The sequence below is a fragment of the Balaenoptera borealis genome, assembly GCF_965194805.1.
Source record: "Balaenoptera borealis genome assembly, chromosome: 8".
Lineage (NCBI taxonomy): Eukaryota > Metazoa > Chordata > Mammalia > Artiodactyla > Balaenopteridae > Balaenoptera > Balaenoptera borealis.
This window is the reverse complement of record NC_138865.1, coordinates 112,434,518-112,458,340: the sequence shown is the minus strand read 5'-3', so window position 1 is coordinate 112,458,340 and position 23,823 is coordinate 112,434,518. Positions and strand designations below refer to the sequence as shown.

Sequence of the window (23,823 nt, the reverse complement as noted above, 5' to 3'; positions counted from 1 at the left end):
ACGGGCCCAGCTGCTCCGCGGCATGCGGGATCCTCCCAGACCAGGGCTCGAACCCGCGTCCCCTGCACTAGCAGGCGGACTCTCAACCACTGCGCCACCAGGGAAGCCCTGAGAGAACCATTTTTAACTTTTTGGTGTATGTCTTTCTAGATCAGTGCCTCAAAGTGTAGTCCTCAGTTTATCTCACTGGAATCATTTGGGATGCTTGTTAAAAATGTAGATTGCTAGGCGCCACTTTTGGGGTGGGACCTTAGAATCTGCTGAAAGGGAATGTTTTGCACACTCAGTTTGAGAGCCTAGTCTATATATATATATGTGTGTGTGTGTTTATACATATGTGTGTGCACACACCCCAAGCTAAAATGGGATCATACTTGTTTTTTAATATTGTGACCAGCCTTTTCACTTCATTGATGTTATTTTATAGCTGCACTGTATTATACTGTATGGATGTACTGTAAATCTGTGTGCTTTCTCCAGAGAATACTAGGACCTCAGGTCATAACCAGAATGCAGCCATTAAAAGCAAAATAGCTACTTCTATAAAATTTTTATATGGTTGAAAGTTTTTCAAAATGAGGTTAGGAAGCTCTTTGAAGGAGGTAGATAGAACTGTAGAGATTATTATTATTATCTATCTATCTATCTATCTATTTATTTTTGGCTGTATTGGGTCTTCGTTGCTGTGCGCGGACTTTCTCTAGTTGTGGCGAGCGAGGGCTACTCTTCGTTGCCGTGTGCGGGCTTCTCATTGCAGTGACTTCTTGTTGCGGAGCACAGGCTCTAGGCACGTGGGCTTCAGTAGTTGTGGCTCGTGGGCTCTAGAGCGCAGGCTCAGTAGTTGTGGCGCCCGGGCTTAGTTGTTCCGCGGCATGTGGGATCCTCCTGGACCAGGGCTCGAACCTGTGTCCCCTGCATTGGCAGACGGATTCTTAACCACTGCGCCACCAGGGAAGCCCTGTTGAGATTATTAATAAGAATTTTCCTTGAGCACAATTAAGGCAGATATTGAGAGATTTGAAAATATTAATCTCATAACCCTTTAGTTTTTAGACTTTATATTTTGAATTATCTTCTGTCATTATAAAGATAAGCTGAACTCTCTTACTCCTGATTTTGTCAGCCGTTAAATCAATTATTAAATTGAGAAATTTTGACAACATATTGTTATCTATTTATTTATTTATTTATTTTTGGCTGCACCGTGTGTCTTGTGGGATCTCAGTTCCCCGACCAGGGATTGAACCCGGGCCACAGCAGTGAAAGCCCCAAATCCTAACCACTAGGCCACCAGGGAACTTCCTGACAATTTATTGTTGATATAACTGTTAATAGGAATTGAAAAGTTGGATGGCTAATATTTATCTCCTTTTTACAAGTTACTTCAGATTTTCATTCACAAAATGCCAAATATCATTTGGAATAAAAAGTGTTTGATTCTTTTGCAAAATAATCAGTATTTTGGATAATACATTATGTGGTGTTAGCTCAGTGAAAGCAACTGGCTCCAACTGTGTAAGATTAATGTTACATATATAATTACACCCCAGAATTTGACCAACGTTATCAGTGTAGGGCAAAAGAGATAAAAGGGGGAGAGGAAGGAGGACATTTTAATCAAGATGCCTTGACCGAAGAACATGACAACAGCACAACATCTAGTATTGATTTTTTTTCATCCCCAGCTATGCTCTAGTGTTCATCTATGGTTTTGTTTGATAAGAGCAAGCCCATCTGCTCCTCAGGAGGGAGACAGTTTTAGTCATCATGGAACTTAACATTGATTTTAAAGTAGTAAAAATGTCTATATATAGCTATTATATTGGGCCTTCCGTTCACACTGATAAACATATGGTTAGCAGTTATTATGAACCAAGTGCTTTGCTTACATGTTAAGGTGAAAAATTTACAAGATTCCTACTGGTAAACTGAGCTCAACGTTAGAGCTGTCTCATGAGACGTTTACAATAAGGACCCTGCCTCACGTAGAGATACAATTTAGAAAATTATGAGGATTGACCATACCCCACAGTCTTATATCCTGTATCATTTTCAGCTGTACTTAGGGCAATCAGTGATGCGTCCATTTTTTTCCGAAATTAAGGAAGAAGCCAAAGAGCAGAACTTCCATGGTATTAACTGAGAGAAGAGATAATGTACCCTATTAACTGTTGTAGACAGCAGAGGGAATGTTCAGCTGAGAATATGTAAGAACTGATTGGCAGTTTGTCCTTAGTGATGACTACAGGGGTACTTACTGGAACTCCAGTATGTAGTTGCACAATTTACAGAAAATCTCAGAAGGGGCAACCTAGGCCTGAAAAATGTTGAAATGGGAATTATCCATGCTCCTTTAATTATCCTGCTAGAATAAGGTAGTCACCTTAAATACATTACTCTGTTTGATAGAATTGCCCAGTTTTGTTTTTTCTTTAAGTTTATTTATTTATTTATTTGGCCTGCGGAGCCCCACTTCCCCAACCAGGGATGGAACCTGCTTCCTCAGCAGTGAAAGCTTGGAGTCCCAACCACCGGACCGCCAGGAAATCCCCCCCGGTATTAATAGTAAGACAAAAGCTTTTGCTTTGGGTTATGTGAAATTAATATTTAGCTCTACTTGATTATAGCATTTTGACTAATAATTTCAGCTGGTTCTTAGAGCCACTTCTGGAATGAAAAGCAGGACCACATTCTTAGACTAGTTAGACACTAGTCTCCTTCTGGTTCTACATGGAGGACCTACTAGGGCTAACTATGTATCATAACTTGCCATCCTAGTTTAAGCAAATTTCTGTTGTCCTAGTATTAGTTGTATTCTTTACTTATTTTATTTATTTATTTTTTGGCCACACCTCATGGCTTGCAGGATCTTAGTTCCCTGACCAGGGATTGAACCCGGGCCACGGCAGTTAAAAGCGCTGAGTCCTAACCACTGGACCGCCAGGGAACTCCCCTGTATTCCTTAGTTTTATCAGCAGATTCAGAACTTCATTAATGAGAACTCTTTGTTTCTCTCATAGATGAGTGCCAAACCAAATACGGAAACGCTAATGCCTGGAGATACTGTACCAAAGTTTTTGACATGCTCACAGTAGCAGCTGTAAGTTTATGTAAATCTTTTTTAAAAAAAAGCTCAAGTGTTTTCCTGCCAGTAACACTTTGCATATTTTTATCTAATAGCCATTTCAATTATATTGATATCATTGGCACTCACTGATGAATTTAGATATACAACTGAGTTTATTACTATATGTTCAACTCTTTGTTTTCCTTTTTTGCTAGTTAATAGATGAGCAGATTTTGTGTGTTCATGGTGGTTTATCTCCTGATATCAAAACACTGGATCAAATTCGAACCATTGAACGGAATCAGGAAATTCCTCATAAAGGAGCATTTTGTGATCTGGTTTGGTCGGATCCTGAAGATGTGGATACTTGGGCAATCAGTCCCCGAGGAGCAGGTTGGCTTTTTGGTGCAAAGGTCACAAATGAGGTAAAGCCAGCATTTTTGGAAAAGTGGTTTGTTGGTTGCTAATGGACTACATAAAGAACTATGGTGGCTATAGATACCAAACTTCTAGTCTAGTTTACTCAAACTGTGGTGGCTATGGATATCAGATTTCTTGTCTAGTTTATCGTGTATGTCTTTCCTTAATGGTTAAGTGAGATCACGTAATAAAAGCACCTCCTTTAGCATCCATTGGTACTATGCGTAAAATAAATGTTCCTTTTCTTTCAAACATTGCAATTAAGTAATGAGATAACAAGGGCAAGATAGGCAACTTTTTAATGTATATATTTCTTTGTATATATATTTTTAATTCAGATATAATTGACATATAACATTGTATTAGTTTTATGTATACAACATAATGATTTGACATATGTATTTATTGTGAATAAGCAATATTTTTGAGGTTAACTACTTTCAGTTAAAAATATATATACACACACACTTACACATACACACACACTGCAGGGTGAAGTAATCCAGCATAATGAAGTCAGAGAGCTAGATTTATCCTGTCTGAGCCTCTGGTTCCTGAAGTTTCAAGAGAAGGATAATAAATCTCTTTCAGAATTTTGTAAGAACCATACTAAAGCCTCAGTAAATGATAGATATTGATAGTAATATATTTATTATTAAACCATAAAAACTTTGTTTCATATCTGATAGCACTTACAGAATGCTTTTCTTTCAGAAACTTCTAACTAATTATGTTACTATGATTTCTATAACTGAGGCCAAAGTGACTCTATAACTTATGGAAATTAGTGGGGATAACTGTAGAATGGATTCTATAATCATTAGAGCTTTAGTAATTACAGGATTTATACTTTATTTAAACGCTTATTTTCTTATATATGTAGGTTGATTTTTTTTTAAATGTGCTGGATACTTAACAAAACCTTTCTAAATTGCAGTTTGTTCATATCAACAACTTAAAACTCATCTGCAGAGCACACCAACTAGTGCATGAAGGCTATAAATTTATGTTTGATGAGAAGCTGGTAACAGTATGGTCTGCTCCTAATTACTGTTATCGTTGTGGAAATATTGCTTCGATCATGGTCTTCAAAGATGTAAATACAAGAGAACCAAAGTTATTCCGGGCAGTTCCAGATTCAGAACGTGTTATTCCTCCCAGGACAACGACGCCGTATTTCCTTTGAGGCCTTCGCCCATCCTGCTGACCCATTTTTCTGTCCTCTTACCCCAACTTTCGTGTATTACCCTCTACAATATACTTTTTATTGAGCACTTTGCTGCTGAAATGCTGCCTCTTGCCTTTTTTTTTAATTTTAAATTATCTAAATTTATTGTTTGTTATGGTGTCTATAGCAATGTTTTTCTATCAGTTTTCTCCCCCGTCCCACCCCCGCCTTGGACTCATTTGAGAAGACTTGAGAAATGTCTTAATACTCAAACTGCTGCATGTAGCTCTTGCTTATTTACTGGTCTAGGGGAAACAGGATGTTTCCTTTTTTAAAAAAGCCAATTGACAGAACAGACACTGAAATACTCCTCTTTTTGTATTATTCAGTCTTTTGTTTTAGTTCGGTAAGTTTTAAGAAATTTCAGCAGCAAAGTTGTTATTCAGTGGGCACGATGGACTGCAAATGCCTCGAGTTATGTATACCTGTCCCAGCTGTAAACTTCATTGTCCTTTGTTGGATGATATTTTAAATGGATATAAAATAAATTGGTCTAAAGGGCTGCCCTCCTTGTTGTGTTTTTAAATTTTAGTTTAAAAACTGCTACAGCTTATGACTTTGTACATTAAGATAATTGTATTGATCTTTTTTCAGATTCCTTGTATTTTTTAATAAAGTAATCTTAAATAAAACCCAGATAGGTTAAAGTGTTAGAAATTTTAAACAGTGTACATTGTTAGCTTAAAGTTATTCTTTTTTTCTTTTTTCCTAATCAGAGTTCTTGACCCTTTGGTTATTAAGTTTAAAACCTCAACTGAAATTCCATACTATATATTTAAAAAAAAAAAATCACTAAACTGTGCCTAAAGAAATAACTGCCATATTAATGTTTTGGTTTATATCCTCTCTAGTAATAGAAGAACATTTAATACTTGTAATGCTGATGTGTTCACTTGATACCAGTTGAGTAGAATGTGATCAATCCAGTTTACAATCTATCATGAGTATCATTAAGTAAAATATATGTACTTTTCAATAGGAATCATTCTTACTGTAACACTTGACCTTAACTTTTAGAAAGTGTTCATTTTTTAACTGCAACTGGAAAGGTTGAAAAGTCAGGACTCTTGTACTTGTGAACTGTAATCTGAAGCAGATTTTTAAAAGTGTAGAAAAAACCAGATTGTCCTTTTTTGTAAAGGTCTGTGATACTATGTTTCGGCTTTGTGTAAGTAATTTGAATATCCAAAGGGTTGTGATGATCAGTTCTTGATATGCAACTGTCCACTTAATAAGGACAAGTGTTCCAGTGTCTCTTATGACTATGGTCATAAATGATGCTGGAATTAACCATATTATGAAATAGTTGGTATCCCTTTACTACTATAATTAATTTTTGTCATTCCAGGAAATCTTTGTGAAGCCAGCCAATTAATAAAGCACTTTAGCATCTGTTCAGGTAGTTTTGAAAACCAACTGTCCCCCTTCAGGATAAGAACTTCCAGGTTACCTAAAAATGCAATAAAAATCTTTATAGTCTAAGCTTCTTGGCACATAATTTTTCATCAGGGCTTTTCTTTTATTAAGCGAGCACAATACTGTTTTGATTTTTTCCCCCAACCACACAGCTCCTTGTGTAGTTTTTAATTGTATAGCTGTAAGAAAGAAGTGGTTAAGACGTTTGCTGCACACACTTGAACTGTTGGGTCAGTAGCTTTGTTTTACTGCCCTGACCCCAGTGTAATTCAGGGGGAAAGGTATTTTTATCTTACAGGGATATGTAGCTGTGTATTTTACTGATTGTGAAACACTGGAAATTAATGATGCAGACAACTTGGTGTGGTCTTGGAACAGCTTTCTGCAGTATTTTTTTTCTGTTACCATAAATTGTATTTAAGTGCTTTCTCTCTTCTGCTTTTAAGTTGTACCAATAAAATTGGTAACCCTCAGCCCTTCCTTCCCATTTGACACTCCTTAGCTTAGATTGATGTAGTTGTTTTAGTTACCCGTGTAATGTGACTTTTATTTTTAAGTCATGGTGTACTGCATTTGTTTGTCACTAGTTGGGCATGTGCCAATAATATTCTGTCCATTCCTTAATTGCCATCTCTGTTTTGCCTGATTTTTTTCTCTTCAACTGAATAATGGCTTTTTGCATGAAAAAAAAGTTTTTACTGTTAGACATGTAAAGGGAAGAGAGAGTGAATGTATTGGACTCTGTAAGCCTAAAAGGAATATTTGGATCCCTCTGATAAATAAGGGCTATGTACTATATAGAGTAATCATGTGGTGGAAAATACTTGCAAGTCATAGATTTGTAGGCAGGAGGCTCTGTTATTCCCTGTATCTAGGCTGAATGTAAAATCCCTTATGTTGTATTAATGGGGGTAATAACCATTTTTATTTGCCTATGATATACTTGGTTTCTAATAAAATGTCCTAGGCTCTAGTGAGAACTGTCTACTTTTAATTGCCAATTACTCCCCTTTCCTCATTTTCCTGATATGCTCTTGGCCAGCTTTTCCTAGGTTAATGCTTTTTCCTGAAAAAAATCTCACCACTCTAAATGTGTTCATTTGGGTGTGACCCTAAAAAGCCTGGATCAAGAGCACATCTTTAATATGCAACCTGCATCAGCTCCTACTCTGTCCGGATGCCTAGAACTGTTGGAAGATTTTGATGTCTTAAACCCTGTGTTTCACTTTTGAAATATTGTTCTTTGCATTAAGATTTGTGTGTTTTTGCTTTGTAAGCCCAGCACCAGGTTTTGGAAAATGCCTGTACTGTGAAAACAAATCCGAACTCTTTCTGAGCCTCTTTCATTGTCAGAAACAGAATTGCTTTCCATCAGCCTCCAAAAAATTTGTGTATCTGGAGTCGAAGAGATTTAACAGCAAGAGTCCAGATTTTTAAATGTACTTGTTTTCTAAATGCTAATGTTTGTAAAGCACCTTCAGTTCTTTGGATGAAAGGTGCTATATTCTCTCAGTGTAAATTAATAAAAAGATTATAGGAAGTTTGTCAAAAAATTTTATCTAATGCAGTCTGTCCCGACAAGAAGTTAGCATTTTATATAACACAATTTAAAAATTAAAAAATGCTTATTCCTTCACTTAGTTGCTTGACTAGTAAACAGAAGTGAAACTTTTCTTGTTCTGCATTTGACTCTTCAGTGTTCCAGTTCTTTAAAGACAATATTCATTGTTACGTCCTGGATCCAGTGCCCAGAACCCAGCTTCATGAGATCATCACAACTCTTTCAATTGTGTATTTAAACTGTGCAGTCATGCTGATGAAATATACAGTAGTAAAACACCAAAAAGAAGCATTTGGAAAGTCCTCTAGCATGAAACCAAACACAGTAGATGCTTGGAGAAGGACCTTATTCCCCTCTTACTAGTTTTCTATTTCCTTGTTAATCACTTGGTGAATATGTGCCTTTCTTACCCTCATGATGGTAAGCTTATGCTGGCTTGGATCATTCAAATGTTTTCTTAATTCAAAAATGCGTGAAATTTATGAATTTTGTGTGTGTGTGTCAACAAAAATAATTATTATGTAAGTATATTCCACTCAGTCCCTGGGCAGCCACTGTTCTCAGCACTTTGCTTTTTTATATAAATGGGAATGGGTTATAAAAGACTGTGGAGGCAATGGAATAGTGGAAAGAATATAGGCTTTGGGATCAATCTAGGTAAAAACCCCAGCTCTGCCAGGCAGTAATAGCAGCTAACCTGTATTGAGCACACAGCTAAATGCTGTACATGCCCTATTTTGTGTCACCCCTACTATGGCTCAATGACTGTATTACCTTTTTTTTTTTTCTTCAGACAAGAAAACACACTTAGAGATGATAGGTAACTTGCCCAAGGCTGCACAAGAGAGCTGGAATGTGAACCCATTTAGGGCATCCTAGAGTAGTACATCTTAAGCAATATTGGTTATTGTAGCTTTGTGACCCTGAGCAAGTTGGGTTTTCTGAATCTTAAAATTCTGTGTCTAAAATAAGAATGCCATACATGGTTGATCTCAGGATTAAAAATAGCACATATAAAATACCCAGTCCCTGGCCCAAAGCTGCCATTTATTGAGGGCCCACTTACATATCATTTGCCGAAATTCAGTGTAGTTGGGAAGTAAGAATAACCCAAGGCAATATATAATTGCTGATGTACTGTAGTTTATGTAAGTGCAACAAATTTGGAGAAGGAAATGTTTGAGTTAAGCTGGAGTAATTGGGGAAGGCTTAAAAGAGGAAGTGTGAATTAAATGTATACTAGAATGATGGGCCATGTATTTCATATAGTAAAAGCACAGAAGCAGGGATTACTAGAACTTGGACATGATATGAAGGTAAACTTGAGGGTACTCCTTGGGAAGGCATAAGAAATGAATAGCTGCAGTTCTGTTGACAATACCATGTATCAGAGAGGCGTTGGCCAATTGTGAAAGACCTTGAAAACCAAGCAGATGATTTTAATTCATATTTTAAGAAACATAATGAGTGACATTCAAGATTAGTCTCCTAGTAAGTTGATCCTCCCCACCAGGACTCCTCCTACCACATCTCCCCTAGTCTTCTCTGACAAATGATTCTGAGGTTCTCTCTCTTTTCTGACTTGGTGATTATAAGGGTGGATATTGTTTGTTGGTATTGAGGGGATTTATGGTTCTGTTATCTTGGGATTATGTAAAATATTAATTTGGGGAGCCAACAGATGTTCAACTTTTTTTTTTCCTTGTCAATGCCATTTTAAAGGTCCCATTACAGTTTACCATCATCATCATTTTATAGAAGGAAAGATGTAAAAAGAGCCATCTCAGAATAAAGGACAGCCCTTTACACCAAATAAATTCGGCTTTATGAAAAACTATAGTCTCGTCTTTACCATTTGTGAAGATCAGTAAGAGATTTGTCCCCAAACTTATGGTGTGTATAACTCTAAGCTGTCATATTATTGATGCATAAAAGCGTATTCTGATAAAACAGAAGTAGCTTAAGAGAAAGTTTTATGCCTCCTCCCAGCTCCAAATAGATGCCGAGGATCTACCAAATGAAAACTACACAGGATTGCAGAAAGACTGAAGGGGATTCCACCTTAGAGGAAGAATTTTGTTAATATGTTAATGAGTTATGTCTTATTTTCAAGGATGGCCTTGTTAAAGTAGAAGAGAAAAGGTAACTGATTTATAATGCTTATGTGCTGGTAGTCTTGCATGCTTAGGTCTGTCAACAACACTAAAAGTGCAAGGAAATTTATTTTAAAATTGATTAGCTGGAGTAGAAGTCACAAGCATCTGCAGTATCACAGGACGGTTAGCAACACATTCAGGGGTCAGTTCCATTTAGGCATTTGAGAACCGAGCACATTGCTTTTGGTTACGGCATCAATTCTGTTTGCAGGGTTGATTTTCCTTTCTTGGTAATTTATTTTTAAAATCTCTTGCTTTCTTGGAAGCCTGCACCCAAGCTTGTGATCTCTTCTGCAGAGGATTGAGCATCTAAACCACACTTTATGTTGATAGATTGTTATAGTTTTCTTGCCGGATCCTCTGTGAAGTGTTAATCTGTGAGCTCTAACCATTTCAGCATGATGTAGTCAGGGACCGGATATGAGGTGGTTCAAAATGAAGCTCATTTTGGAGACTTACCTCACTGTCGCACCTGCCAGAGGAGTTTGGGAAATTGCAGCGCTTAGCTGTTGCTCCTGGCGTGGTGCAGTGTTGAGGGGCGCCAGCAGGTGTGTGGGATGCAGGACTCAGAGCCAGAAGAACCTGCCCGCCGCAGGTGTCTGGCGCCGGAGATGCAGTTTTTACTTTCGACCGCACGGTGGCGTATAGATCTCCCCGGCAGTGTTAGCAGTCTCTAAGGCACCTCCGCCGCCACCTGCAGTCTCAACCAAACTCTAGGTGGCGGGATGCGACGGCCCGAGCGTCCAATCGGCCGCCAGGCTTTCGGCCACACTACGGCTCTAGCCAATGGGAGCCGAGGAGAGGCGCGGAGGAGGCGGGCCCTGCAGCAAGCCTGGCAGAGGCGCGAGGCCCTCCGCCCGCCTCTCCGCCTACTCCAGCCTCCGCCGCCTCAGCTTCCCGAGCGAGCCCTACGGCCGCCGGAGCAGCTCCCGCGGCGGAGCAGGAGCCGGATGGTCAGAGGAGCCCGGCAGCCCCAGCAGCCGCGGAGTCGCCTGGGCCCCAGGTGGGGCGGGGGCTGAATGGAGGTCGGGGTTGGGAATGGGGCGCGGGAGCGGGCCCAGGGCAGCAGCTTGGGGCCGTGAAGGATTCGGGGCGCCGAGGCTGGAGGGGCGGTCGGGCTGCGGGGAATTCGGGGGGCGCCAAGGGGCGGCAGAGCGGGCTGGGCGGCGGTCGCATCCTCCAGACCGGATGAGAGGGGCGTGTGAGGGAAGGGGCGCCGAGCGGTGAGACTGGGGGCGCTGGGCCGGGAGGGGCAGGGCGCGCGCGCCCGGTGGAGGGGCCGTGGAATGCGGGGGGCGCGGGGCCTGGAGGGGCGGGGCTCGGAGGGGCAGTGCCCGGGTCGGGAGGGGGTGGGCACTGGAAAGGGGAAGCCGGAGGGGCTTGCGGGGGTGTTGAAGCAGACAATGAGTAGGTGGCGTTGGGTGGTTTTGGGGAGCTGGGCTGTGACGAATAGGAGCTGAGGATGGAGTGAGAGACCAGGAGGCAGAGCAGGGTTTGGGCTAAGCAGACATTAGGGGAACGGTGAGTCCCAGGATCGCTTGGTCTTGGTATTTAGGGGAAACAGAACATAAGGCATTTGTAAGGTCAGGTATGGGCTTAGACAGCCTGTAGTTCTAGAGGGTGGTGCGTTGAGTCCTTGACTGGCACACTAGGGCCCGCAGATGTGATCTTGTATGTTACTTTTAGTTACCATCTTATTTGTTTGGTCTGCAGACTGACTGGCACAGTGGAGAAACCACCTCGAAAACGGAAAAGCAGGTAAGGCAAAATGCCTTCCCAGTTTTGCTTCGTGTTTTTTTCCATTTGCTTGGCTGCACCTATACTATACTGCATAATTATATACTGTCAGTAGATGAAGTTTTTTACTTAGCTCCTTTGTTAATGAATATAACTATCTGCAAGCTCTGTCTTCTAGGACTTCAAAGTACTGCCTGTACTTTTTTTTTTTTTTTTTGGTATCTAAGATTATGTGGGAAAGAGATGTGGATAGTTGAGAAAGCCTAGTTTTTTATGTTAGCTGTAATTTCAACTTCTTCACCAGCTCTGTTTAAAAAGCTAATGTTTATTGAACATCTACTGTGTGCCAGGTACCATGTGCAAGGGCTTATTTGTATTATCTTCTGTAATCCTTGAAACACCCCAAGGAAGTGTGTACAGTTATCTCTGTTTTAACACGAGAGAACTGAGGCACAAGAGAGGCTGAGCATTTATATAAGATCACACATCTCATAAATGATAGAACCAGGATTTGAATCCCAGCAGTCTGACTCCAGAGCTGAAGCTCTTAACCATTATATTATAATGCCTCTAATAAATATACAATTGAAAATAGGTTTTCTTTTTTTTTTTTAATTAATTAATTAATTTATTTTTGGCTATGTTGGGTCTTCGTTGCTGTGCTCAGACTTTCTCTCATTGTGGCGAGCGGGGGCTACTCTTCGTTGCGGTGCGTGGGCTTCTCATTGCGGTGGCTTCTCTTGTTGCGGAGCACGGGCTCTAGGCGCACGGGCTTCAGTAGTTGTGGCACGCGGGCTCAGTAGTTGTGGCTCACAGGCTCTAGAGTGCAGGCTCAGTAGTTGTGGCGCACGGGCTTTGTTGCTCCGCGGTGTGTGGGATCTTCCTGGACCAGGGCTGCAACCCGTGTCCCCTGCATTGGCAGGCGGATTCTTAACCACTGCGCCACCAGGGAAGTCCTGAAAATAGGTTTTCTTACTGCTTTTTCTGTTTTCATTGTACGTAGAGTCTAATAAGCAGTTGAACCATAGAAAGATAGAAACAAAGGACTTAGGTGGTCTTCAGCAAGTGCATTGTTCCTTGAGTAATGAAGAGCATGCATCCATTCCACAAGCATTTCTGAGCACATTCCATGTGTCAGGTACTACATAGCAATTCTGTGTAGTCATTTGAAGATTCCTTTTTCATGGATGTAGGCATTGGCCTAGAGGAAAGTAAGTTACGGTAGTGAGGATGTGACCAGTAGGACCACTGTGATAGTTAATACTTGATAAGTTATCGATGTTAATACACAGTAAACCTTAACAGTAGGTAGATGTGAAATGCTGATCGTGGAAGGTGCCAACAGCCAAAGTTCCTTTGTCATTCTTTAGGCCTGTATGGGCCAATGTGGTAGCCATATATGGCTGTGGAACACTCAAAATGTGGCTCTCATGACTGAGGAACTGGATTTTTAATAAATATTGTTAATTGTAATTAATTTAAATTTTAAAACCAATATTTAATTACTGGAAAATGTTTATGTCTGGAACAACTTGGGTATGTGAATTTGCTTTTTCATCTGTAAATTATGAAATCTAAATACAGATCAAATTTTTCCAATGAAAATTTAATGTCCAAAGTGAGGCATATATCTAAGTATTAAAAAACACACCAAATTTCAGATTAGTACAAAAAGTGCATGGCAAATTTCTCATTACTAATTTTTATGTCAATTACTTCATAAAATAATATTTTAGATATATTGGATTAAATAAAAGTATTACTCAAATTATTTTCAGTTTTTTTTTTTTTTTTTTGACTTTTTCTAACATAACTATTGGGAAAGTAAAAATTACATTACCCCACTGCCAGACTCTTGGAGTAGCCTCCTGACTGGGTTCCCTACCTTGAATCTGTAATTCATTCACATACTGTGCAAGTTGATCTTGTAATTCTCAAGCTTAAGATCCTTATGTGGTTCCCCTTGTTTATTGAACATAATTCAGACTTTTGAGCGTAATCATAAAAAGACACTGCCCTCTATTATGATAAACCATAATGGAAAAGAATATAAAAAAAAGAATGTATATGTATGTTTAACTGAGTCACTTTGCTGTATAGCAGAAATTAACACAAAATTGTAAATCAACTATACTTCAATTAAAAAAAAAAAAAAAAGAGACTGCCTTTATTTCACGTCTATCTATCTTTCCAGCCACAGTTGAGTACTGTGGCCATGTACTCAATAGCGACCAAATTCTCAATAATGGATCTACTAAACTTCCAGTAATTAAATGACTTAACTTTCTGGTGAATGCTTCACAATGAACTAATTGCTGAATGTAACTCTATGTCCTGTTTGCTATTCCCAGAACTTATGTTTGGGTTTTTGCACGTGATTTCTCTTCCTCTCTGGAATACTTTCTCCCCGTTCCTTGGCAAGCTCCCCACCTTTAAGACTTCCCTGAAACATCACATCTTCCATGCAGACTTTCTACCCTCTCCTTCACCTTCCTCTTCTCTGCTTTGTTTGTTCCTATGATAGCCTGTAGATACACCTAGGTGTAATGGTTTGAGCTGAATTTGAATCTTAGCTCTGTCAGATACAAGTTGTGAGATCATATGCAAGTTAATAAACCTCTCTGAGCCCCGCTTCTTCATCTGTATAACGGAAATAATAATAGTTCAACCCTTATAGGGTTGTAAAATGCTTAGTATAGTGCCTGGCACGTAGAAAGTATACAGTAAATTTTAGGTTAAAAAGCACCTATTAAATACCTTTTATTTCCCACTTCTTTTCAAAATATATACAGTATGAAGGATTAAAAATAAAGATATTAAGGCAAAAAGCATGAGAGAATAGTAATAAAATTAAATCAGTGGCAAAGTTAGGATACAGACTAGAAGGTACTGCACAGTTACCAAAGGTAGGTTCCATATTTGGCTCTGAGTTTCCTAGAACAAAAGCTAAGAAGAAAATAAAGCTCAGCTTGCACGTTCATGGTGTCTGTAAAATCAAGCACATGTTTAAGAGGCACACTTTTTTTGACTTTTAGAGAAAAATTTCTCTCATTGGTTTTCATAATGGGGACACTGTGCTTTTGTGGGGGAAAAAAAACCCAATGACAAATATAGTAGGAAGTGTTTTTTTGTTGTTGTTGTTTTTTAAGATTGCTTCTTATAATGCTTCTCAATCCAGGTTTAGGTAATACCAGTGAACATCCTCCGAAGAGCCAGAGCAACTGGATTTAGGTATACTGCTCACCGATGGTTTGGCTTGGTTCAGAGATAAGGAGGAATGAGTAAGCTGCAGGGACTCTGCTTATCCTCAGCGCCTAGAATGGTGCCTGGCACTTAGAGAACGTTTGATTGAATTATCGAATGAATAATTTGTTCCATGAATATTATTTCTGTAATCAAGTTTTGGTAAGCATCAGGCACCAATGAGGGCACACATTCCGCATGTCTGAGGTCAGATCCTGATTGAGTCAGCATTTTGACCTGAATGGACAGCCAGCGTACATCTCTAAAGAGATCCTGTGGGCGAGACCAAGATTTTCTTTAGAAAGCAGGTCTGGGATTGCTCTAAAAATAGAAAAAATAATGGCCAGGTAAGCTCTAAAGGTGGATTATAGAGAGAAGATGTAATGGTTGTAGCCAGAAATTATTTATAGCTGTTTTTATGAGTTGTATACTGTGACCATAAAATTCTCAACGTCAAATGATACAACTTCCATGGTGAATTAATTGCTGAATGTAGCCTTAGGTATCCCTTTGAGTTGGCCTGCTGTGTAGAGTTGTTGACTGTTACACCGTATATCCTATTCCATTTTAGGAAACAGTTGCCAAAAATGTGATTTTTATTTTAGGATCGTTGCTATTAAGTCATTCTTTTTGATAGACATTAGTTTAGTGGCTGAGTTATCTTTTGAGAACATTCCTAGTGGACCAAATTATAAGACAGTTTAAGAAAAACTAAGATAATTTGAATAAGCACTGCATGGCCCACGGTTACCAGTTCTTTGTGTCTTCCCTCCACCCCCCACCACTAAACATTTGTTTCCCTTCCTTGGTTCTTCTTTGAGCCCCTAGTACTGAGGGGGTGCCCAGTAAAAACATCTGAACTAACAAGTGCATTGGTGGTAAGAGGGAGGTAGTGTGGGATGGGGCTTTGGTGGTCCAAAATAATGTGATGCTATTTAATGCCCCTGACAAACTGTACTAGACTGAGAGGAATTTTAAGATTAGGAAACTTGATCTCTATGTGGTTTTGGAAAATTCTGAAGGCTTCAATATGTTTGTTAATAAAGTTTGGGTAATTAGTTAGAGAATCCTTTCAGATCCTATTAGGAGCAAGCCCCATTTGTTTGGGATCCATGTCCTAATAGGATTCATGTTGATTAAAGCTTTATTGTATGATTTGTGTGGGGTGTGTGTGTGTATGTCTGTAATTTGTTTGAATTACAGTTGAATTAAAAACAACCTTCAAATGCTTTCTAGTTCTGGGTACTAGGGATATAGACATGAATGAGATACGGCCCCTGCTGGGGAAAAGCTCGCAGGTTAGTGGGGAAGACAGACACAAAAATAAGGTGCTGTAATTGACTTTGTGTGTATACAAAGAGTTTATAGTAATTCTTTGTACTGGTAGTGAGGGCAGTTTCTACAGACATTTCATCTAGGGTCTGAAGGTTTAGAAGGTGAATTTTGGCAGTCGTGTGACTGTTGAAATGGTAGAGAGTAGAGCCGGGATGTAGACTGACAAATGATGAAGTCTTAGGTGAGGTGAATTCAGGACCAGTGTCAGGTGTGGGAAGAAAGATGTTTTAAAATGCTTGGGCTATGGTGTCAGTTTAGAAATTACCCAGTAGTTCTCAACAAGGGACGATTTTCCCTCCCAGGGGGCATTTGGCAACGTCTGGAGACATTTTTGGTTGTTGCAACTCGGGGCATCTACTGGGTAGAGTCCAGGAATGCTGCTGAACACCTACAGCATACAGGACAACCTCCTAACCGAAGAATTGTCCTGCTCAAATTGTCAGTGATGCTGAGGTTGAGAAATCCTGAGTTAGAGTTTGAATCCTAGCTCTTCCTAATACTAGCTTTGGGCTCTTGGACAAAGTATTTGCCAGATGCAGGTAGATAGTACCCACCTTGTAGAATTATTACTCTCCTCTAATAGCATATAAACTGCCTGAGTACAGAGATTTTTGTCTGTTTTCCTTGCTATTCTGTTCCCAGCACTTAGAACATTGCCTCACATGTAACAGGTACTCAGTAGCTCTTTGCTGGATGATTCAATGAATGGCTAATTTTTTTTTAATACATTTATTTATTTTATTTTATTTATTTATTTTTGGCTGCGTTGGGTCTTCGTTGCTGCGTGTGGGCTTTCTCTAGTTGCGGTCAGCGGGGGCTACTCTTTGTTGCGGTGCACGGGCTTCTCACTGCAGTGGCTTCTCTTTGTTGCAGAGCATGGGCTCTAGGCGCACGGGCTTCAGTAGTTGTGGCACGCGGGCTTCAATAGTTGTGGCTTGTGGGCTCTAGAGCGCAGGCTCAGTAGTTGTGGCGCACCGGCTTAGTTGCTCTGCGGCCTGTGGGCTCTTCTGGGCCCAGGGATCGAACCCGAGTCCCCTGCCTTGGCAGGTGGATTCTTAACCACTGCGACACCAGGGAAGTCCCTGAATGGCTTATTGAGAGGATTCATTGAGATAATGAATGTAAAATACATGATAATGTTACCTGACATACATTAAGAACTCAATAAATGATAGCTGGTGACTATCCTTAGTTTGAGTATTTTTATTTTGCCTTTCCTTCCAGTGTTTTTAAAAATCAGCTTTACTGAGGTATTATTTACATATGATAAAATTCACCTATTTTAAGTATACAATTTGAGGAGTTTTGACAAATGTATACAGTTGTGTAACCACCCACTGCAGTTATGATACAGAACGTGGCTATCCTGCTGCCCCCCCCCCCCCTTACACACACACGCATTTGCTCATGTTTCCTTGCAGTCATGGTTCTGGCAACCACTGGTCTTTTTTTCCTGTCACTATAGTTTTGTCTTTTCTAGAATTTCATATAAGTGAATCATTCAGCATATAGTCTTTTGTGTCTAGCTTCTTTGAGATTCATTCATGTTATTGTTTGTAACTGTAGTTAATCTCTTCTTATTGCTGAGGAGCATTTAATTGTATGAATTTACCACAATTTGTTTCTCATTCACCAGTTGATGGACATTTGGCTTGTTGCTAGTTTTTGGCTAGTGTGAATACAACTGTTAGGAACATGTGAGTTAGTAAGTCTTTGTGCAAACATATGTTTTCACTTCTCTTGGGTAAATGCCTAGGAGTGGACTTGCTGGGTCTTATGGTAAGTGCACGTTTAGGTTTGTAAGAAATTGCCAAACTGTCTTCCAAAGTGGCTGTACTATTTTGCATTCCCACTAGCACAATGTATGGGATTCCATTTGCTCCATGTCCTTGCCAATGCTTGGCATTCTTTTTCTTTTTAAGTTATATTGAGGTATGTAATTGGTATACAATAAGCTGCACATATTTAAAATGTACAATTTGATAAATTTTGACATATATGTACCCCCTTTGCCATTCTGAGGGTGTGCAGTGATATCATTATGTTTTTGTTTGGCATTCCTATAACTTTTTTTGTGGTTTCCTATTCAGATCTTTTGCCCATTTTTTGTCAGTTGTTTGTCTTCTTATATAATAGTTATAAGAATTCTTTGTATATTCTGAAACTTCTTTATCAGGTATGTGTTTTACAGAATTTTTTCCCCTAGTCTATGGCTGGCCTTTTCTTTTTCTTCACAGTATCTTGAGGAGCTTTTAGCTTGAATAGTGGGTTGGATGGGAACACATTTAATTGAGGCAGCAGATCCAGGAGCAGGTTCAGAAGGGTAAGAGTATGAGTTTATTTTAGCTATATGGAGTGTAAAGTGCTTCAACGTACCATCTTTAACCAGGCAGATGAAAACATGGGTCTGGAGCTGAGGGGAGAGATTAGGGCTTGAGGTACGGATTTAGAAGTCAACAGCAAACACTTAGTGATCCAAGTCATGGAAAAGAATGAGATAACCCAGAGAGACCATGTTGAGTGAAATGTGCAGATGGCAATAGAATGTTACAGTACATGGTGTGGAAGTAAACCAGACAGCTTTGTCTTTTGGATGTTCTGTCTTTGCAGTATTATCTGTCCATTGCAGTCTTTCTGTAGGTAGTCATCAAACAAGGAGTGTTTATCTCTGGGAGACAGATCTCTATACAGCGAGTACACTCTTTGGTGAGAAACAGACTCTGGAGGTACTTATGTGGAAAACTAGGGGAATGTCTTCTAATCTACATTGAAACACAGGAATATTGCGGAGTTTCTTTGTGGTAGTGTTTGCCTCAGCAGTATCTCTACAGAAAGGCAGTGGTTTTGGTAAAGCTGTTTCTTGTAGCATGTGTCGGTGAAAACCTAGGGCAAAATGCCAAAATTTAATTCCGTGAAAGCAGACTCTGTGGTAGGGGGAGCCCAAGACAGGATGGTCAAAGTATTCGGTATTTTCATGGTAATGTTTTATTCAAGAATTAAACCTAGACTAGCTCAAGCAGTGGTTTTCAGCGGTGTTCAAAAAGAGCCCAGAGGTTCCTTGGCAGTAATTCAAGGGCTCCCTGGGGGTTGGGATGCCAGGAGTAGTCAGAAAAGGGTTAAGCAGGCTAGCTCGCCTCTAAGGCTCTAGATCTACTTTTCTGTATGTATGTATATTTTTAATATGGAGAATTTCAAATACAGATAAACTTAGAATACTACAGTGAACCTGAATTGTTCATCACCCAGCTTGAACAATTATCAGCTCAATTCCCATTTCACCTATATACCCACATACTCCACCTGAAGTGTATTCTATACATATTTTTCATCTGTATCATTTTAGTATGTATTGTTGAAAGATAGGGACTCTTTTGAAGCACATAACCACAATTCCATTAACAATAACTTGAAACTTAGCAGTATTTCCTTAATATCATTAAATATCTCATCAGTATTCAGATATCCACAGTTGACTAATCATTTATAAAAAAAATTGTTCAACTCAGGATCCACATAAGGTTCAGAACTGGCAATCTGTTGATTAGATCTTAAGTTTTTTAAAAAAAATCTATAGTTTCCCCACTCTGTCTCTTTTCTCCCATGCTGTTTATTTGTTAAAGAAAGCATGCTTGTTATTAAGAGTTTCCCACAATCTGAATTTTTAATTTTCTAAAAGATTGAGGTATAATTTATATTGATAACATTTATAATGATGAAACTTACCTATTTTAGTGTACAGTTTTGTGAATTTTGATAAATGCACACAGTTGTGTAACCACCACTACAATCATAATATAAAACATTTTCCTCACTCCCCCAAATTCCCTTCTGTCCCCACTGACCAACTGGCAACCACTGACCAGTTTTTCCAGTCTGAATTTTGCTGACTCTCTCCCCATGGTATCATTTACCATGTTTCTCTATTCCCTGTGTGTCTTATAAATTTGTAGTTAGAACTAGTTTTAGAGACATGATGAGATTCAGGTTTTGTTGGTTTTTGTTTGTTTGTTTGTTTGTTTTTGAAAGAATACTTAATAGGAGTGGTGTGTAGTTCCATCAAGGCCTCTTTTTTCTTATTTTTGCTGTTAGGAACTCATAGTAATCAGTGTCTATAGTTTCATTTGAGGTTACAAATGGTGACATTCTAAATCTTTCATTCCTTCTTCATTACTAGCTGGAGTGCTTTTATAAAGAGAAGTTCCCTTGTTGACTTAATTTTTTTTTTTTAATTAACATGCAAATTGACAGTTCCATGACATTTGAACACATGTATAGATTCCTATAACCACCACTACAAGAAGAGTAAGGAACATTTCCATTACCCCAGAAACTTGCTTTTGCTGTCCTATTGCAGTCACATACTCTGTGCACGCCCAGCTCCTTGGCAACTGATCTGTTCTTCATTGACTGTTTAATTTTCCTTAGGTACAGTTTGTAAAAGGAAAAGCAGGATAAATGCTTGTCCCCCTACCCCTTTCTTTTTTTTATAGCAGATTTCAATATGAATTGGTTTCCTAGCATGCTCCAAAGGTGACTGGCTTTCTTTCTTTCTTTTGTTAATAATAACATTATCAACTCATGGATTTAAACGTATGCAATGAATTTCCATCCAGCTTGATTATTTTTCATGTTGATGTTCATATTGACCAGTGGAAGTCTCTTCTAAATTGGCTCTTGGGTCTTTTTGACACAACTCCAGTAGACTTTGGTAGCTTCCTCGTTGGACAGGGTATTCCAGACGCATCTTGTATGTTTTCTACTTAGGCCTAGAATCGACCATTCTCCAAGGAGACCTATCTATTCTAGTATCTCTCTGCTTCTAACTATCTGTTTTATATCCTGAGAGTCTATGTGAAAGAAAGAATTGTATAACCTAAAAGTAGTTTTGAAAGCAGTAAATCCAGAAGAATTGATTATATACTGTGTTCTTTCATAATCTACCAAAAATGTATTTCTTCATTTAGGTTTTTTATAAAGGTTGAATAGCACACAATTGGGACATATTTTAGGTTAAGATCCTGAAGTATAGGTAATCTGGAGTGCTGGTTATGGTTGGATCTATTGAGAGAGCAGGTAAGTGACTTGTGAATTATGTGGTAGAATTGATTTTTCTTTTTTATGGAAATTGTGAATCCCCAACCTAAATGGATGGCTTTCCCACAAGGCCAGGATTTTTTTTTTTGTTTTTGGCCGCATTGCGCGGCATGCGGAACTTCCCCGACCAAGGATTGAACCCGTGCCCCCTGCAGTGGAAGGCTGTAGTCTTAACCACTGGACCACCTGGGAAGTCCAAGGCCAGGATTTTTTCAGGGAGGGTAGCGAACCCAGGCAGATACACATGGATATATAACTAATTGCTTAATATTCTATATATTAGGAGAGTAAAGCCTGGAAAAATTTGGGAGTAATATATTGGTGATGGAAAAATCTTAATATTTTGATGGAACAACTTGTTTGGAACTTTTTTTGAAACCACCAAGATTAGTGAATTGTAAAAGATATCCATAAGGTAGTGAATTAATTGACCATATAGTCAGTATGAATCTTATTTCACAAAATCAGGTAACCATGAAACGTTACTATATATATTATTTATTTTAAATGAAGTTAAATCCAACCTTGGGACACCCCCTCTCCCCCCAGTCCTATCAAACTGATGAAAAATTCAATCTTAGGGATTAAAAATGGGCATCCACCCCTCCTTAGGGTTGTACAAGAATCTGAGAGGCTTGTGAGGAACCAGGAGAAGGGTGGAAGGTTATTTTACGTCCACTGTGGCTGTGCCTGGTAAGCATGTTGTCTAAGAGGGTGTGGGTCCTTGGTGTTTGGTGGCGGCTGACTTGAGGCACAAGAATCTTTGCCAGGTATGGGGATTCTGGTGCAGAGGTTTCAGCTTTCCCAGGTACAATACATACCTGTTTCCCTGTAAAGACTTGTCACTTGTCCTTTATCTAGAACACTGCTAGGAGGTGGAATTGCAAGGTCCCTCTTTTTGTGAGTCCCAAAGCTCTCCTTCCTCTTCCCAGTTAAATTACCGCCTTTTTTCTTCTAGTTTCTACCTTTCTGCCCTCAAAGGCACTATCTTTCCACCCTTCCCTCAGGTAATCTCCTCAAGGAGCTCACATTTTCAGAAAACAAACACAAATCTCCCTTGAGGCAAGGACTGTTTTCTTGGGGATTGGGGAATACAGTGAGAATAAAACATCCATTGATGTCTTAATAACTTACCCAGCTACTTTTTTTTTCTTTTTTTCCCTTCAATAATTCTTTTAGTCCCTGTGGTGGTTTTAAAGAACTGTGTACAAATTCTTTGATCTCCTTTCTTTAAAAGATGGAGCTTAATTCTCGCCTTGAGCGTGGGGTGGACTTAGTGACTCACTTCTAGGGAAGAGAATACAGAAATGAGATGTCATTTCCCAGATCAGGTTATAAGGAGTCTTCGTCTTCTACCTTGGGTATTTCTCCCTCTCCCTCTCTCTCTCTCCCTCTCCCTCCCTCTCTCTCTCTCTCTCTCTCTCTCTCTCTCTCTCTCTCTCTCTCTCCCTCCCTCCCTCCCTCCCTCCCTCCCTCCCTCCCTCCCTCCCTCCCTCCTCTCTCTCTCTCTCTCTCTCTCTCTCTCTCTCTCTCTCTCTCTCTCTCTCTCTCTCGGCTCACTCCCTCTGGAGGGGGCTGCCTGCCATGACGCAAGGCAACCCTGCATAGAGGGGAGCCACTTGCCTGCTGTGCAGTCACTCAGGCAGCCTATGAGGAGGGCCCCCTGTTAAGGAAGCCAGGCCTGCCAGCAACCACATGAGTGAGCTTGGAAGGGAGTCCTACATTAATTGAGCCTTGAGGTGACTACAGCCCTCTCCAACAGCTTGACTTTATTATCCTGGTTTCACAAGGTCTGAGTTATGTGAGCCCATGATTTTTTTTTTTTTTAAAGAGAGTCTCCTTTCTTCCAGCACTGGCTCCATTGTACCCAAAGGGCTCAATCTCTGGCTAAGCTTCTTCTCCTTCTGGAGAGGTCTCTGATGTGCTCTGTGCATGTGTGTGTTTTGGAAGCAGCTATCTTTTGATTAAAGGCATTGAAGGACAGTTTACTTTCAGACAGCGATGTGTCCCTGTGCTGATAACTGAATCTCCAGCCATTTGCATGTCATCATCTTCAGAGTCTTTGCTCTCTCCCTGGTCTTTTGTCCCACAGATTGGGAGGTAGTCCCCTGCTCATGTTCACTCTTATTAAGGGAAGAGCCAAAAGGTAGTTGCCTAGTGAAGGGGTCAGTTTTCCTCTGCCTGGTACCTGTCACCAGGTTTTTTTTTTTTTTTTAATCTCTAATTTTTTAAAATAAATTTATTTATTTATTTATTTTTGGCTGTGTTGGTTCTTCGTTTCTGTGCGAAGGCTTTTTCTAGTTGCAGCAAGTGGGGGCCACTCTTCATCGCGGTGCGCGGGCCTTTCACTGTCGCGGCCTCTCTTGTTGCGGGGCACAAGCTCCAGACGCGCAGGCTCAGTAGTTGTGGCTCACGGGCTTAGTTGCTCTGCGGCATGTGGGATCTTCCCAGACCAGGGCTCGAACCCGTGTCCCCTGCATTGGCAGGCAGATTCTCAACCACTGCGCCACCAGGGAAGCCCTGTCACCAGGTTTTGAACTCTGTTTCGACCCCTTCTTGGTTGTCT

At 39.9% G+C, this 23,823-nt stretch overlaps 2 protein-coding genes across 6 annotated transcripts in view; both read left to right on the top strand.

Annotated features, from left to right (window-relative positions):
- PPP6C (protein phosphatase 6 catalytic subunit) overlaps nucleotides 1–5,218 on the top strand; it is a 28,435-nt gene extending 23,217 nt beyond the window's left edge. Inside the window, exons 5-7 of the mRNA XM_082403359.1 lie at nucleotides 3,021–3,100; nucleotides 3,283–3,492; nucleotides 4,425–5,218. Of these exons, the coding sequence (XP_082259485.1) occupies nucleotides 3,021–3,100; nucleotides 3,283–3,492; nucleotides 4,425–4,673 (539 nt within the window). The 3' untranslated portion in view covers nucleotides 4,674–5,218. The remainder of the gene's footprint in view (nucleotides 1–3,020; nucleotides 3,101–3,282; nucleotides 3,493–4,424) is intronic.
- Nucleotides 5,219–7,252: 2,034 nt separating this feature from the next.
- Nucleotides 7,253–23,823, top strand: part of SCAI (suppressor of cancer cell invasion) — a 145,432-nt gene continuing 128,861 nt past the window's right edge. For 3 of the 5 annotated variants that reach the window (XR_014247770.1, XM_082403271.1, XM_082403272.1), the window contains exons 1-2: nucleotides 7,253–10,851; nucleotides 11,562–11,606. Coding sequence is in view for 2 of the 5 variants with exons in the window: in XM_082403271.1 (XP_082259397.1) it covers nucleotides 10,574–10,851; nucleotides 11,562–11,606 (323 nt within the window). In the remaining 3 variants the exon portion in view is untranslated. Of the gene's footprint in view, nucleotides 10,852–11,561; nucleotides 11,607–14,763; nucleotides 14,817–23,823 lie in introns of all 5 variants that reach the window. The other 2 variants (XM_082403275.1, XM_082403277.1) reach the window with 2 other exon arrangements.